The following is a 15,627-nucleotide window of genomic DNA, read 5'->3' as shown; positions in this document are numbered from 1 at the left end:
AAATCATCCAAAAAATGTGTACGTGAATGTAAATATATCTGCACAAACCGACACTCGTGAGTAACATTTTTAGAAAGATCAAAATGAAATGCAAATCGCAAAACGTCTGTGTGCAGACTTGAACAAGCTTTTGCAGAATACATTAACTGATAATAGGCTGGCCCGCCCTTTCTGAGTTTTGGTAGCCAACACGAGCCGTGGTTCTCCAATTCTTGTAGCTGACCGAGCCGTCATTGGCCAATTCTTGGTAGCCGAAACGGGTTGTGAATGGTCAATTCTTGGTAGCTGATACGGGCTGCTATTGGCCCGAGCTTTCAATTCTTGGTAGAATCTTGGTAGCAGAAAGCTATCCAATTGGTTTTCCTATGAAGAATTACCTTGACTCATGGCTGCTTTGGCGGGGCATGGTTTTTATTCCCAATAATCAAAATAGATTTTTTTTATGTTAGCAAGTGAAAATAGTAAAATCACTGCTGTGTCTTCCTACATCAGTTTTCTGGTTTTCTGTAACTCTTATAAAGGCTTTTTTTTTCTTTTTCTTTTATGCAAGCATATGGTTGTACTTCCTTCTTAATTTAATCCTAAGTGATTTCAAAGAAATTTGTTTTGACAAAAATCAGCTGTTAATTGAATAGCATTATTGTCTTATTAAATAATTGATTTAAAAAGCATATAATTTGTCTCTTTAAAAGTACTTTTCAATCAGACAGTTAATCTTTTCTTGTAAAATATAAAGGGATTCCATGAGTGAAACAACATACTTAACTTGTTTTGTTTTGGTTTTAGGTCAGATACTGATGCTGTCCTTCCTTTCCCTCATTCTGTCTGGTCAGTGGAGCTGAAACTAACCCATGTTGACTGTAATCCTAACCAGCCTCTGGTTCATTTTCAGGGTCAACATTTATTGGTGTGTGAACTTGACTATAATATTTTACATTCTGAAATACAAAACGCTCAAAAAATCCAAGGAATTGCAGAGATTGGTACCTTTTGTTTGGTAGAAGATTGTTTTTCTGGACAGTGGTACAGAGGAAGAGTTCATCGCAGATGTGGTAAAATATTTGATGTTTTTCTTCTTGATTATGGCAGTATTTTATCTTGTGATGAGAGTCATATTGCATCTGCTTCTGATGATCATTTAATTTTACCACCCAAAATTGTGTGTGGATTTTTTGCAAACATTTTGCCAAATGGTGATACCTGGGATAGCACTGCTGTGAAGTATTTTTCAAAATTAATTGGGCAAGAAATAAAAGGATACATTCAAGCAGTTTTACCTTACAAAGTGCTTATACTGGAAATACCTGACATTAATAAAGAATTATTACAACATGGTTCTGGAAAGACAGTTGACAGGAATACATTTTTAGTTATTGTGGAAATGTTAACAGAGTTATCAGTTAAAGACTGGAAACCTATTCCACATCTGCTAAGTGAAAGAAATCTTACTCAAGAGAAAAATCCTTTTCAAGTTTTTTTTCAGGGTCTTTTAAATATATTTCCGTATTGCCTTCCTGAATTGAGCATTGGTAAAAAGCTAAGTGTTAAAATAACTGCAGCATCAACACTTAGTTTGTTTTTCTGTCAGCTAATGAACAAAGCAAGAGATCTCGAAGTTCTTACACAGAAACTGAAACATTTTTGTGAATCCTACATTGGAGATTTTAAAGAAAACAGTAGTGGAATCTCTGACCAACTATGTGCAGTTAAAGGAAAATGTGATATGTGGTATAGAGGACTTATTCAGCATGTTCTGCCTAATGGCAATATAGTTGTTTTTTTTTTGGATTTTGGGTATTCAGACATTGTAAAGTCAGATCACATTCTTCCTGTTGAAAGACATTTTTTTTCTGAACCGGTGATGGCTTTTCCATGTACATTGACTTGTTTAGAAGAACAAGATGAAGAATTACTGAAACTGCAGACTGACAAATTAAAAGAAGGACTGTTAGGAGGAATTGTGCTTGCTTGTGTGGATCGTTTCAGTGTTGCTCAGAGCAGATATTATGTAACTCTTTTTAGCCTACATAACAGCTCTGAGAAAAAAAATCAAGGGACTTTGTCCATTGATCCCCCCATTACAACTGCTAATATGAATGCCCTTCCTGAAGTTTCACATGTATTTGATTTATCAATAAAAAGACTTGATGATTCATGCTTTTGTGAAAACATGGAATTTAAGGAGAATTCTATCTTTGTGGGATATATAGAACACATTCTTCACCCATCACATTTCTGGATGAGATCTGATGATCGAAATGCCGAGTTTGAAGATATGATGGAAGAAATCAATAATTTATATAGTGGTAAGGAGTTGGAAGACAATATTCTCCAAAACTTAATTCCAGGTGTTTGGTGTTGTGCCATGTTTGAGAAAGATTGGACTTACTACAGGGCTGTTATTGTAGACATTTTTGAACAAGGAGCAGAAGTGTTCTTTGTGGATTTTGGCAATACGGAAATGGTGCCATTTATGTTTATTAAAGAAATGCCTTGTGAGTTATCCAAGATACCAGCATTTGCTTTTCTTTGTTCTCTTGCACATGCGGTTCCCATTGAAGATGTCTGGACAGTAAAGGCTACAGATGTTTTCAAAAAATTAGTTATGAATAAAGTCCTCCTAGTGCGTATTGTTTTGATACAGAAAGATAAATATATTGTGGATATACATGACAAAGAAAATAATAAAATAAGTGTGGCTAGTGCATTAGCCATGGCCGGGCATGCAGAGTACTGGAAAAACACAACAATAAATGTCAATTTTAAGAAAAAACAGCAAATGGAAAGCTCCTGTCATCCTTTACAAAAAAAAAAGTTAGGTTCTAACAGTGGGAAAAAAACAAGTGAGAATCTTCCTTTTAGGGAAGATGCTTTGAAACAGCAAACAATTGCTACATCAAAGATTCCCCAAGCACAAACCAGATTTTTGACTAAGCAAGATGGGGAAACGGTGTTACCAACTCAGTGTTTGTCTAAAATTAAATTATTCATTAAGCCACTGATTTTCAAACCTGGAATGGTGGTTGATGTAATTGTGTCCCTTGTTATCTCTCCTTTTGAATTTTGGTGCCAGTTAAAAAATCAGTCCTCTCAATTTAAACTGTTAATGGGACAAATTCAGCAATACTATCGGGTTAATAATTTTGTCTTCCAGCCAGATGAAAATGTTTGCATTGCAAAGTGCACAAGGAATGGACAATGGCACAGAGGATTTATTACTCGCAACTGTGGTAGTTCAGTAGATGTCTTTTTTGTTGATCTTGGTCTAACAGAAACAAAACCAATCTGTGAGATTCGGGCAATCAAACCTGAGTTTACCTATCTTGAAGGACAAGCATTTCGCTGTAGCTTTTATTCACTTATTGAGCCCACTGTGAACTTTCCTTACTGGAATCAGAATGCTTGTAAAATATTTAAAGAGATGGTTGAAAACAGTAATTCACTTTTCACATGTACAATACTTGGCCTAGTATCCAGAGGTAACATTTTGTGCTGTATTGTAGATATGAAGAATCATTTTTTTGTTGCCAGTCAGTTTCTTATAGACAATGGTGTGGCTAGAAAAACTGAAAATTTGTGTATCACATCTGTTTTTTTTCATACTTACTTATACTGTAGCTATAATTTGATGATTGGAAATGAAGAACAAGTACATATCACCCATGTGAAAAGTCCCTTTGAACTGTACTGTCAGTTGGATAGAAATTCACAAATGTTTGAAGACTTGATGTTAAAAGTTTCCAAAGTGGCCAGTGAACGCCAAAACCAAAGCAGTTCTGATATTCAGTGGAAACTTTGTCTGGCTTTATATAGTAGGGATGGACTTTGGTACAGGGGTTTGTGTCACCCATTGCCATCACCTTTACATTTTAATGTGCATTTTGTTGATTATGGAAATATGGAAATAATAGAGAAGAAAAACATTATTCCTATTCTTGCTAAAGAAAAAGATCTGATCTACACACCTGTACAGGCTGTAAAGTGCTCCCTGTTAAACATTCCCAAAGGAGAATTGATACCAGAAGTGCTTGCCTACCTGGAGGAAAATGTTTTAAACAAAACACTAAATGCTATAATTTCTGGGAAGGAGACTGATGGAAGCATTGTTGTAGAACTTTACGATGGAAGGATACAGGTTAATAAAAAGGTAAAGGAAATAATTGATAAGAATTTTCAACAGTCTGATTCAGAGAGGAGACAGTTACATAAAAATTGTAACATTAATCACAGAATTTTACATTCAGAAAAGAATTGTACTTCTGATAAAATTAAAATGAAACCAAGAAAAAAGAATCAAAATGTCAGTATAATCTGGACAAATATACTCTGTAAAGCAGTCAGTGAGTGTGGTTTAATGAATGTTATGCCCAAGAAGACTCCAGAATTGGTATTGGAATGCACACAAAAGAAACCTCACTTTCAAAAGGAAAATAAGTATGCAGGTGTAATGCATATTAACAGAGACTGCAAATCTACATGTGAAAAAGAGTGCAATACCCCAGAGTATTCTGACCTTCCAAGTAGGAAATTTAACACTGGGTGGAAAACAGATGCATACATTTCTCATGTAAACAGTATTTTTGATTTCTTTATCCAACTTGCAAAGGACAAATCTTCAATTGTAAATATGGAAAAGGAACTCAGTGATAACTTAAATAAACAGAAAGAGCACTTTATTGGACATGTCAAAATGAATGATTTGATAGCACTGGAATCTGAGAATCATGAGACTTTCTATCGTGCAGTTGTTAAGAATGTGTCCTCAAATTCACAGCTACTTGTTGAACTTATTGACTATGGAAAAGGTATTTTGGCAGATAAAAGTAAATTGTATAATATCCCTTATAATTTTGTAAAAAAACCTAGACTAAGCATCCATTGTTGTTTACTTAAATCAGACCTTGTGGGTAGTGACTTCCCTTTTAGAGTTGATATACCAGAACAACCAGTCTGTGTCCAGTTCGTAAAGGAACAGGGTGTACAGTGGGTAGTACATATAAACATTACTGAAGCAGGATTTCTCTCTCCCCAAAATTCAACGCTGCAGTCATCAGATTTGAAAAAGAAAAATCCTGAAAACCTCTCCCATCCTGATAATACTTTTCCAGCTGAACAACTTTTTGCAAAAGAGAATGGAAAAAAACATTTATATTCAGGATATAAACATTTCTAGTGAATTGGCTAGAGAAAAGAGAACAGAATGCAAGACAGATTTTTCAGTGAAACAACACATACAAAATATAATTGAAATTCCCTGCATGTATTTAAATATCAGGCAGAAGGAAGCTTGCATTTTGTTATTTGTGCTAAGAGATGGAGCTGTATATGCTAACCTTATTAAGAATGATAACTTTTCTGGGCTGACACCATATATAATGGAGCATTTACAGAAATCCTGCTGTGTGACAGTGGAAGATGTAAGAGAGCGACTTCATTATCTAGGAGTACCTAAAACATATGGATTATGCTACAGAGCAAAACTCAACCACATAACTCTGACGGATAAAGTTACCTTTTTTATTATCAGTTATGATGACACAGAATCAAATCCTTTGAGCAAAATAAAACAACTACACAGTAATCTGAGAAGTGGACCTAAGGAAATTATTTTATGTGATTTGAAAGGCGGTGAAAACCTGAAAGAAATATCAGAAATACTAACCTCTCATTTGAAAAATTTCAGCAGTCATCCTTTTGAGACTGCATTTCTTTCAGCTTTCGGTGATCCTGTTGTACAACAGGTTAACATACGAGTAAATGAAATGTCTAATATATTAACACAACTTGCAGGTGCAGAAACAAAGAGCACTCATTGTCCTTTGCTTAGGTTATTTACACCATCTTACAACTTAGAAAAGAACTTAATCCCAGAACCACAATATTTCTTTGAATCTGTCAAGACTAATGGAGAGTACTTGGGATATGCTGCAGAGGCTGCACATCCATCTGAATTTTACTTTCATTTGGAAGACTCTTCTGAAAAAACAACTACTTTATACACAATGTTACAACAGCTTCCAGAGGATTTACCAAGTTTACCAGCAAAGTTCATACATCAAGGAGTTCCTTGTCTAATTAAATGTGAAATTAAAGGCATATGGTGCAGGGCTGTGATTAAAGCCATATTTAGCACATTTATTTTGGTACTACTTGTTGATTATGGAAATAAAATCTTAGTATCAGAAATAGGTAAACTAAAACAAATTCCCAAGTTACTTGTCACAGTACCTTGTAATGTAATACCATGCTTACTTAAAGGTGTGGAGCCAGTAAATGGGATGAAATGGAGAGAGGAAGCAGTTACATTTTTTCAAGACTGTCTTTTTCAGCGTCAACTTTTACTTTGTTTTAGACAGAGAACCTGTAAGGGGGTGTGGGAAGTGGATGTTAGGATAAATGATGTTGAAGTAGCTCAAATGATGATTGCTGCTGGGCAAGCTGTATTTGTACAAAGCAATTTTCATCAGCAGCTTAAACCTAGACAATTACATTATCCTGAACTAGAACAAGAGGCCAATGAGAACAACATTCTGAAACAGACTTGCCTAGCTCCTTCTAAAAAGCCTCAGCCTCAAAATAAGGTACCTAACTGTAATATAATTTAGATTTAGGGTTTAGTTATTCAACAGAAGTAACACAAAGAATACATTTCATATGTTAGCAATGTTATGGTTGATCAGTTACTTTGTTTTATTTGTATGCATTGTAATTTGTGAGTTTACCAGTAAGGACTGTGCACTTAATTGTAAAACGAACTGTTTTTCTTTATTGGCAATATTGCAATGTAAAATGCTTATGGTATATTATACATATGAGCAATAAATTTGTTTAATGTAATATTTGTGTTTAAGTGCGGCTGTCACGTTCTGTTTTGTTGCCATATTTACAGGGTACAATGAAATGCTTGCTTTTTTCTTTTAAACAGTTGACAGTAATACAATACCCAAAAAGACACATACACAAGTTTGTTTATATGTACCATACTGCTTTCAATTTAGAATGCATCTCTTTTCTAAAACATATTTGTGGTACATACAGGAATTACAATTAGATACACTGGTATTTGAAGACCCTTTTTTATTCTTTTGTGGAACGTAACAAGCATGGCCATGCAGCATAGTTTTCCCATTCTCATGCTTATGTCCTATAGCATTTTTGTTTTCTTGTATTGTTTGTGTATGGGTTTACGCTTAGTTCTTTTCACAAAAAGCATTAGTTAAGGGCAAGGAATTACTTAAAATTTAAAACACCCCTACATTAAGTTTTGGAACATTAAGTGCATGTTAAATAGGGCCGCAGTACAGTGTATATTTTAATACATAATACATTTTTTAAAGTCATTTTTACACTAGTAGTTTGTTTGCTTTGTTACTTTGTTTGTATTTCTAGTTAGTTCCGTTGTGTTTCATATTGTAAACTTTCAAGTGAACTAAACATATCAATAAACATCCAGTGGGCATGTGTTGGACTTCTTTGATTAGGCGGAGACTTTTTTTCCCATGAGAAAAATATATTAGGGCAAGTATTTGTGTACTGCCGCATTTTCCATAATCATTAACTGGAAGATTACTTGAACATTATGCACTACTAACTTTATATGCTGAAGTACACGTTTCAAACAGCCCGGTGTACAACAGAAGACAATCTGTGCTGATGACATGCACTGACATTCATTTCAGTTTCATGACACTACACTTGTCATGTAATTTTCATTTAACTGTATGAAGTTATGTACTTGCTCTTCAGTAGCCAGAAGTTTGAATGTAACCTTAATTTAGTTCATCTCAAATCATGTGTACTGTCTTAAATGTTGTAGACATTTGTTACTAATTTTTATTTTGGAATGCTTTATTAACATTAACTAAAATGATAATGTTAGTGTGTGCACTGAGAGGGCACTACACCTGTGCTCATGGAGTATTAACGTAAGATTAGGGCTTTTGATCGGTGGTCTCACAGGGCACTGCTGTTCAATTCTTGCCAGCTACTCCACTCTTTTTTTTCTTTCAACTGCTGTCTGATCACACACACACAGGTGCATCAGAGACTGAATAAGGTTCTGCTCAGATTGAGCAAGTAATTGTGTCAGTAGATTTATGTGAATTGTGTTATATTTGCACCTGTGTGCATATTTATTGTTTATCTTTGTTTTAATGCTCTATGTAAATGACCTAGGGGGTATTTTTCATACGTGGATTACTCGTTTAGCCGGATGTAATTGTTGACAATTTGGCATGATCCTGGATCTGTTGGTTTTTCAAAACTCTTACTGGAAGTGTTGTCATAGCAACACATCCTAATCCTCAAACCTGCTCGGAGCAGGTTTGTTCTATGTAAACAAGGATTAGCTCACACACTTAATCAGTGTCCGTGCGTGGAATTCATTTAGTCATGACTTCGCCGTTCATGAATGAGCGACCAATTGATATCGGTACGCAAATTATAAGAAGAGCATTTCATATAGAGAGGGGTTTGCGTGATCGGCAAGATCCTTTATTGCTCCCGGAGGAAATTCTTTTTGAAAGATACCGCTTTAGCCGAGGGGGAATATTGTACCGCAAAAATTTATTAGGACCTTATATTCGAAGTCAAACTCGGCGAAGTCGGCTCTCACAACCACACAGACAGTATGCATTGCTTTGAGATTTTTTGCAAGCGGCACTTTTTTATATACTGTAGGTGATGCGGAAAATCTATCTAAAAGTGCAGTTTGCCAGGCAATTCGTAAAGTCTGTTTAGCTCTGAAATATTTCCTTCGGGTTTTCATAGTGTTTCCTGGACACTTGCGTGTGCAGACAATAAAAGAGGCATTTCATGCCATTGCAGATAGGCAACACACAGGCAAAAACACCCCCAGTTCCATAAAGAATTTCACAATCAGCCTAACATATTCATTACTCAGGATTTCCAAATGTGATTGGGGCACTGGATTTGTACGCAGGTCCGAATAATCGGACACAGTGTCTTCATCAAATATATCTTTTTGGTCAGACACAGGTTCTAGGGATATGACATTCCCTGCAACTGACCCAACAAAAAAGAGGGCTATATGGAACATACCTATGGCACACATCAATGACAAATATATGCAATGACCATCCTTTACCTGGAATGAAGTGACCACTGCATCCTGACACTGGTTCTGAGGAGGAGCTTTGCCCTGGAATGCCCTCAGAAACAGGGCAATGGGCATTTTGCTGAGAGCCAACTCTTCTGCAGGGGTTAGGTCTGGACCTCGTGAACCTCCACCTGTTTTTTGCTTGTCTGCCTTCTTATTAGCTTTAGAATTAATGGTTTTTATATTATATATGATTCTTTATGTCAACAATTCTTTAAATAGTTTTATACCAATATTTACCAGTTTGAAGTCTATTCTTGTACTTCACTTTAACCTGTTCCCATGTTCTCACGTTTGATCTGGAATTATGACATATTAAATATGAATTTACATGCATATTTAATATATTAAATGTGAATTTCCCCTTGGGATTAATAAAGTATCTATCTATCTAATTAATCTGACACATATGAAATGAAACGCTGCTTTCAGTAAGTACAATGCACACGCGTTTCATTTTTTCGGTCACTTTTTGCCAGCCGTCTTTTCTGGTTTGGGCTGTTTTTGCAGTGTTACCCTTTGTGCATATTAAATCTTGAAATTCTTCATATCCTTCGAATAAAAGGTCTTGCTACTCTTGTGTGAAAAAAAAATGCGCCCGTTCTTTCGTCATTTTGTTACAGCCTATCAAAGACTTGTTGATCATGTTTTCTAGACTCAGTATATATGGGCTTTTCAATCTGCGCGGGCGCGCGCATTCATCTCAGATGATTAGATCCAGCTAGACTAATCTACCACACGGCTGCGTTTGAAAAACCGACTTATCCCGGATGAGTTTCACTGGCATTAACTCATCCAAGATGAGGCATCTGATCTCGGATGATGTAAGCGACGTACGGAAAATACCCCCCTGGACTTCCAGGGAAATCATTCCAGTGTCCAAAAAAACTGGTTTAAACAAACTAAACGTGAAATGCCTTTAGTAACAGTATTTCCTACAATATTTGTTATTAGAACTGTTTTATTAGCAACCCCTATGACCTGTAAATAGAAATTGTCCCTAAATGTAACATTTGTCAGATGAAAGGAGTAAAAAAGGGACTGTGCAGGGTGTCTAACGTTTTTATAGTAGTGTTTGCATTTCTAGGGTAGCAAGTGTTGCATATTTTCTGAGCAGAAGGCATCTGGATGTTGCCTTCACCAACCTCTGCAGGGCTTTACAGACTTGAGCAAGGTGCTGTTCAAGGATGTGATGCAGCCTGTGAGGGTGGACTCCATGACACACCTGTAGAAGTTATTGAGAATAAATGGTCACTTCAAGAAATTTTAAAGCTGCTCATCCTTTCAACAGCAGCCCCTTCAATGAAGATGGAAGTGTACCCTCCCTTCTGCTCTCTTATGTTTATGAACAGTTCCTTGATTTTGGTGACACTAAGGGTGAGATTGTTATCCTGGCAACACTGAGTCAGCATGGACACCTCTCATATCATTTTTGTTGATCAGGCCTATGATGAAATCATAAGCAAATGTAATGATACTGTTGGAGATGTTTCTAGACACTCCATTTTTGGTGATCAAAGAGTATAGAAGGTACCTTAGCTGATTGTCAGCATGGATGGCCTGTTGGTTAGGAATTCAATAATCCAGTTGCTGAGGGTGGTACAAAGTCCTAAATAGAAGATGTTGGAGGTCAGATTTTGATAAAACAGTGTTAAATGCTGAGTAGTACAGTTTTTATTATCCAGATGTGCCAAGATGATATGAAGTGCAAGGTGTATGGCATTATCTATGCGCTGTAATATGAAGTTTTAAACATGGTAAAATTGCACAGCCCAAAATTAGAATCAAATAAACAGGTGCTAAAATCCAGAAACTAACAAAACAAGAATAATATTTTGCACTCCAAAAAACGTGGTGCTTGACTGCGATGTCTTGCTTTTGACTGGGAATATAAAGGAGTACCCAGCACCTGTAGCATCAGCATGGCCTTGTCTTCTGGGGCTGCACCCAAAAAGTACAGAGAGTTGTAGTGGTCTGGAACTTCTCAGATTCACACCATTGTAGTTACAGGATTTGTTTATTTATTTGGTGGGGACCCCAGGAACACACACAGCCTTGGCCCGACTCGCACCACTCACACACACACGAAATAACAGAATTAAGCTAGTAAAGCTGTATATTGAATGAAACAAAAAAATATAAAAAGCATATAAACGGATAACTCTCCCTTTCCTCCACAATGTTGTCAAATCTAAGGGTCTGTGCTGGTATCCAGAAGGTTGCTGGTTCAAATCCGTGTCACTGCCAAAAGAGATCCTACTCTTCTGGGCCATTGAGCAAGACCCTTAACCTGTAATTGCTGCAGGGGTGCTGTACAATGGCTGACCCTGCGCTCTGACCCCAAGGGGTATGTGAAAACTAACAAAATTCCTAATACAAGAAATTGTATAAGGTGAAATAAAGAACTAAAAAAAAAAAAATCCCCACGTAACAATAAGCACTTGTGACAAAGTCCTTAACACAGTCAAAATGCAGCTGTAACAGATGAAGTGGAATAGAAGAAAAAGTAAAGATTCAAATAACAGCTTTCTGTAAGTAATGTACTAAACAGTCCTACTGGTAGTCCTGATGTGGTGAGGGGTGATGAGATTTAGGAGCGTTCCCGCCAAAAAGGCATGATGACCAATCCAATACTACTCACACAACAGACAGGCACAAGACAGTCCATACATCCTTAGAGGTTTGATGATCCTAGCCGGCTCTCTTTTAAAGTTTCCCCCAGGCCCCTCTTGTCCCAAGCAGCCCCTGCGCCCTCTGCAGTTGTCCAATCAGGGATATACCCTCAGGGCTGCTGGTAAATGGAGTCCTTTAATATGTAGCCCTGCTACAAAACAGCTTCACATTCAAACTTACAGAACATAATAACAAATGACAAATACACAAAAATATGAAAGTGCTAATTCAAAAATAACCTAAGAAACCATAAAAATGAAAAGTACATGTAAGCCATAGAAAGAACTGTGGCTGTTACATAACATTGTGAACCAGTTGTGATTATATGCAAATTGGTGGTGATCTTGACAATCTAGAATATTCAGTTTAATGTATCCTAGCAGCAGTCTCTCATAGCACTTTATCACAAGTGAAGATAGTGCATCGTAATCCTACTCCTAATAAGTGATTTAGAAAGAAGGATGGAGGTGTGGATAACCAGGACTTGAAGTGAGCTTACCAATGTGTACAGGCACCTCAAGCTTGGATCTCTAAGTTGGACCTCTTCTCACACCACCACTCTTTAACATCATCATCTAATGTCAACACACCCTGATCACCAAGGTTGATCCAGACCTCTAATGCACTCCAATGTACATATAAAATTAATAACTCATTAATGTAATTTGGTTCTATTTCATGGTGTTGCACGTTATGGGTCTACTCAGTCTTTCCTCTCACTAAAGCACACATGTCCATTATCAGTCCAGCACCTGCTTATAAGTGTGATATAATGAAATAAGCTTCTGCATAATGAAAGAATGCAAACAATTGTAACATGACTTTTTAAGTTATTACTGTCTAGTTGTCTACAGAACAGAGACTGTAGTTTACATCTGGGCATCAATACTCAATAATGGAGCAAGGTGATTACTTTCACAAAACACCATTTTACACAGCCTTTTACATACACAATCCTTCTTTTCCTCTTCCAGGTGAGCTTTGCCTTCTGCCTCCTGTCTCTGACTCACTGGAGGAGGCCAGACACCTTGCTTTTATGTCAGATGTGGGAGTACTTCTGGTACCGGGGCATAGCCCGATGGAAGCCTCCTGAAGTACAGAGTCCCTCTCCCTGCAGCACCCCCTGGGAGCACCCAGGGACCCCAAAATATTTGTCCCTCAGAACTACAACTCCCATACATCCCTGCGGACATCCTTACTGAGTCTATACCAGTGCAGCACTGCCATCTACCGAGGGAGGAACTGCCCTTGATGCTCCTACTCCCCCCACTTTATCCATTAATTTATTCCTTCATATGGGATATTACTTCAGTCCCATCCTTGCCAGGTTATGCCTCCTTCCATACTGCCCTTCAATTATGGTGTCCTGGCTGGGAGAGGGTCCGCACAGCACTCACAGGCTCCTCCCTCAGCTGAGCCCCTTGGGACATAGCAGCCAGTCCCACAAGGGGTAAAGTTAAATCCACATCAGTCCGTGGACACCAGGTTCCAAACAGCTGTCCACTGTAAGGAAGAGAAAACCGTAGTTAGACATTGTATTACAATTCAGATGGTCAGCATAGTCTTGGACCTGCAGATGACAGGGTGGAATCTCTGGACTTGAGGTAATCTGGATCCATCGCCAGGGACAATTTCTCCAGTAGCGACGTGGATTTTGACACTCAAAACTTCACATAGTCCATAATTTATATTTTGGACTTTTTTCTTAAAACAAAGGGAAAAGTCCAGACTGTCCCCTTATCACTGGGGTTCATCTTCTTTTATTAAACTCCCACTCTGTTAATTTGCCTTGCATTAATAAGGCTGGAGAGTCGGGATACTTCTGATCACATGACTTTTTTTTTTTTACGTGGTTATTGGGTGAGGAAGCCATCTTAGCCTGGTTCCCCCTTTTCCTCTAGGGTGACTTGATGCTCCGGGGATCTCCGTGAGGTAGTGAAGTCCCCTCTTTTGCCAGTACCACACCTATATTAATGGAGTCCTCATTATCAACATTTGTAGGACTCAGAGATAACTAGGTGCTTGCATTCATATACAGGCCACTATTCCTCTGAGTTTTCTTCTTTTTAACAAATGTGGATCCTCCTGTCTGGATTTCAAACTTGCAGACCTGAGCCTTGGACCTCGGGCCATTCATTTCACAAAATTGTTTGAATATAGGAGCTGCGGCTACTTAATCACCTTCACATCTGTCCAGAACCCCTTCGCTCAACCTCTGTAGAACTACTAGAGGAACAGACACACACACACACACCTTCTATTTCATTTAATACAACTGTCGAAACACGTGCTACTAGATTCCCATCACATTCATCTAGGATCGTTTCACATTGTGTTCCTTTATGATTTACTACATAGAGATCACTACCTGTGTAGCTAAATCCACATAAGACAACATGCTTATTCCCAAATGTCTCATATATTTTTAGCTGTTTCAAGAGGTGCACATGTGGTGCCCTCCAGTCCTTTGATAATGGCCTCCATATAATTAAGCACCAAATGAAGCATTTGCACTGGCTGTAGCAGGTCTTCTAATTCACACAAGTTGATTTGAGCTTCAGGTGCCATCAGCAGTTGTCTAACAGGATTTCTAGGAGGTAAGTCAGCTGACACACATTCTAAATGAGCAGGTTTTGACAGCAGAACACTGGGAAAGGCAGTTCAGGACTACTCCGTTTCACCCGCCTGTCCAGTCTAATTTGATTTAATGATGAGTTCCAGACATGATCCCAGGGATGCACTCTTTTCCCTGGAACAAAAAGTAGAGTTATTTATTAACAGTTTCTCCCTTTGTGGTTTCCCTGTGCGAACTGCGAAACCTGAAGGTCTATACTCCAGTCACCATTATGGTTTTCCCTGAGAACACAGGGCTTGTTTATGTGAGTATTATCTGCTAATAGGGGGCCAAGATAACTGTTGTTAGAGTGGCTCTAGCCATCTTCTCCAGGGGCCTCATGCATAACGCCATGCGTAGAATTCATACTAAAACATATGGACAAAAGCAGAAATTTGCATACACACAAAAAAATCCAGATGCATAAATCTTGTGTGTATGCCAACTTCCACATTCTTCTGCTCCATAAATCCCAGTCAGCGTGAAAAGAAATGCTCGTGCATGTGCCTACCGCCCCACCCCGAGTCATCCCAGAATTATGCCTCTGAATATGCGAATCAATATATATAGCCCCTTATGTTTTGCATTCTGTGAAAAGTCAATGGCAAATGCACGGGGGAAAATGAAGAATTTCAGTGAATACAAGCAGAGGCAAGGAAAAACTTACTACAGTAATCCCTCCTCCATCGCGGGGGTTGCGTTCCAGAGCCACCCGCGAAATAAGAAAATCCGCGAAGTAGAAACCATATGTTTATATGGTTATTTTTATATTGTCATGCTTGGGTCACAGATTTGCGCAGAAACACAGGAGGTTGTAGAGAGACAGGAACGTTATTCAAACACTGCAAACAAACATTTGTCTCTTTTTCAAAAGTTTAAACTGTGCTCCATGACAAGACAGAGATGACATGTTCTGTCTCACAATTAAAAGAATGCAAACATATCTTCCTCTTCAAAGGAAACAGAGAGGAAAGCAAACAAATCAATAGGGCTGTTTGTGCCGCGGTGCTTCGCATACTTAAAAGACAAAGCTGTTGAAGGCAGCAGCTCACACCCCCTCCGTCAGGAGCAGGGAGAGAGAGAGAGAGACAGAGTTTGTTTTTCAGTCAAAAATCAATACGTGCCCTTCGAGCTTTTAAGTATGCGAAGCACTGTGCAGCATGTCGTTTCAGGAAGCAGCTGACAAAAGATAGCAACGTGAAGATAATCTTTCAGCATTTTT

At 38.0% G+C, this 15,627-nt stretch overlaps 2 protein-coding genes across 2 annotated transcripts; both read left to right on the top strand.

Annotated features, from left to right (window-relative positions):
* The first annotated feature begins 267 nt into the window (after positions 1-267).
* Positions 268-5,197, top strand: tdrd15 (tudor domain containing 15). Its single transcript, XM_051924718.1, has 2 exons — positions 268-281; positions 787-5,197. The coding sequence occupies exons 1-2, from the start codon at positions 268-270 to the stop codon at positions 5,171-5,173; spliced, it is 4,401 nt and encodes a 1,466-aa protein (XP_051780678.1). The 3' UTR covers positions 5,174-5,197.
* On the top strand, positions 5,197-6,764 carry LOC127527056 (tudor domain-containing protein 15-like). The gene has a single exon (XM_051924570.1). It carries the CDS (start codon positions 5,259-5,261, stop codon positions 6,603-6,605), a length of 1,347 nt encoding a protein of 448 aa, XP_051780530.1. The 5' UTR covers positions 5,197-5,258; the 3' UTR covers positions 6,606-6,764.
* The last annotated feature ends 8,863 nt before the right edge of the window (positions 6,765-15,627 follow it).

Source organism: Erpetoichthys calabaricus, chromosome 3 (genome assembly GCF_900747795.2).
Source record: "Erpetoichthys calabaricus chromosome 3, fErpCal1.3, whole genome shotgun sequence".
Lineage (NCBI taxonomy): Eukaryota > Metazoa > Chordata > Cladistia > Polypteriformes > Polypteridae > Erpetoichthys > Erpetoichthys calabaricus.
The sequence above is the reverse complement of the archived record's forward strand: the minus strand, read 5'-3'. Positions and strand labels throughout refer to the sequence as shown.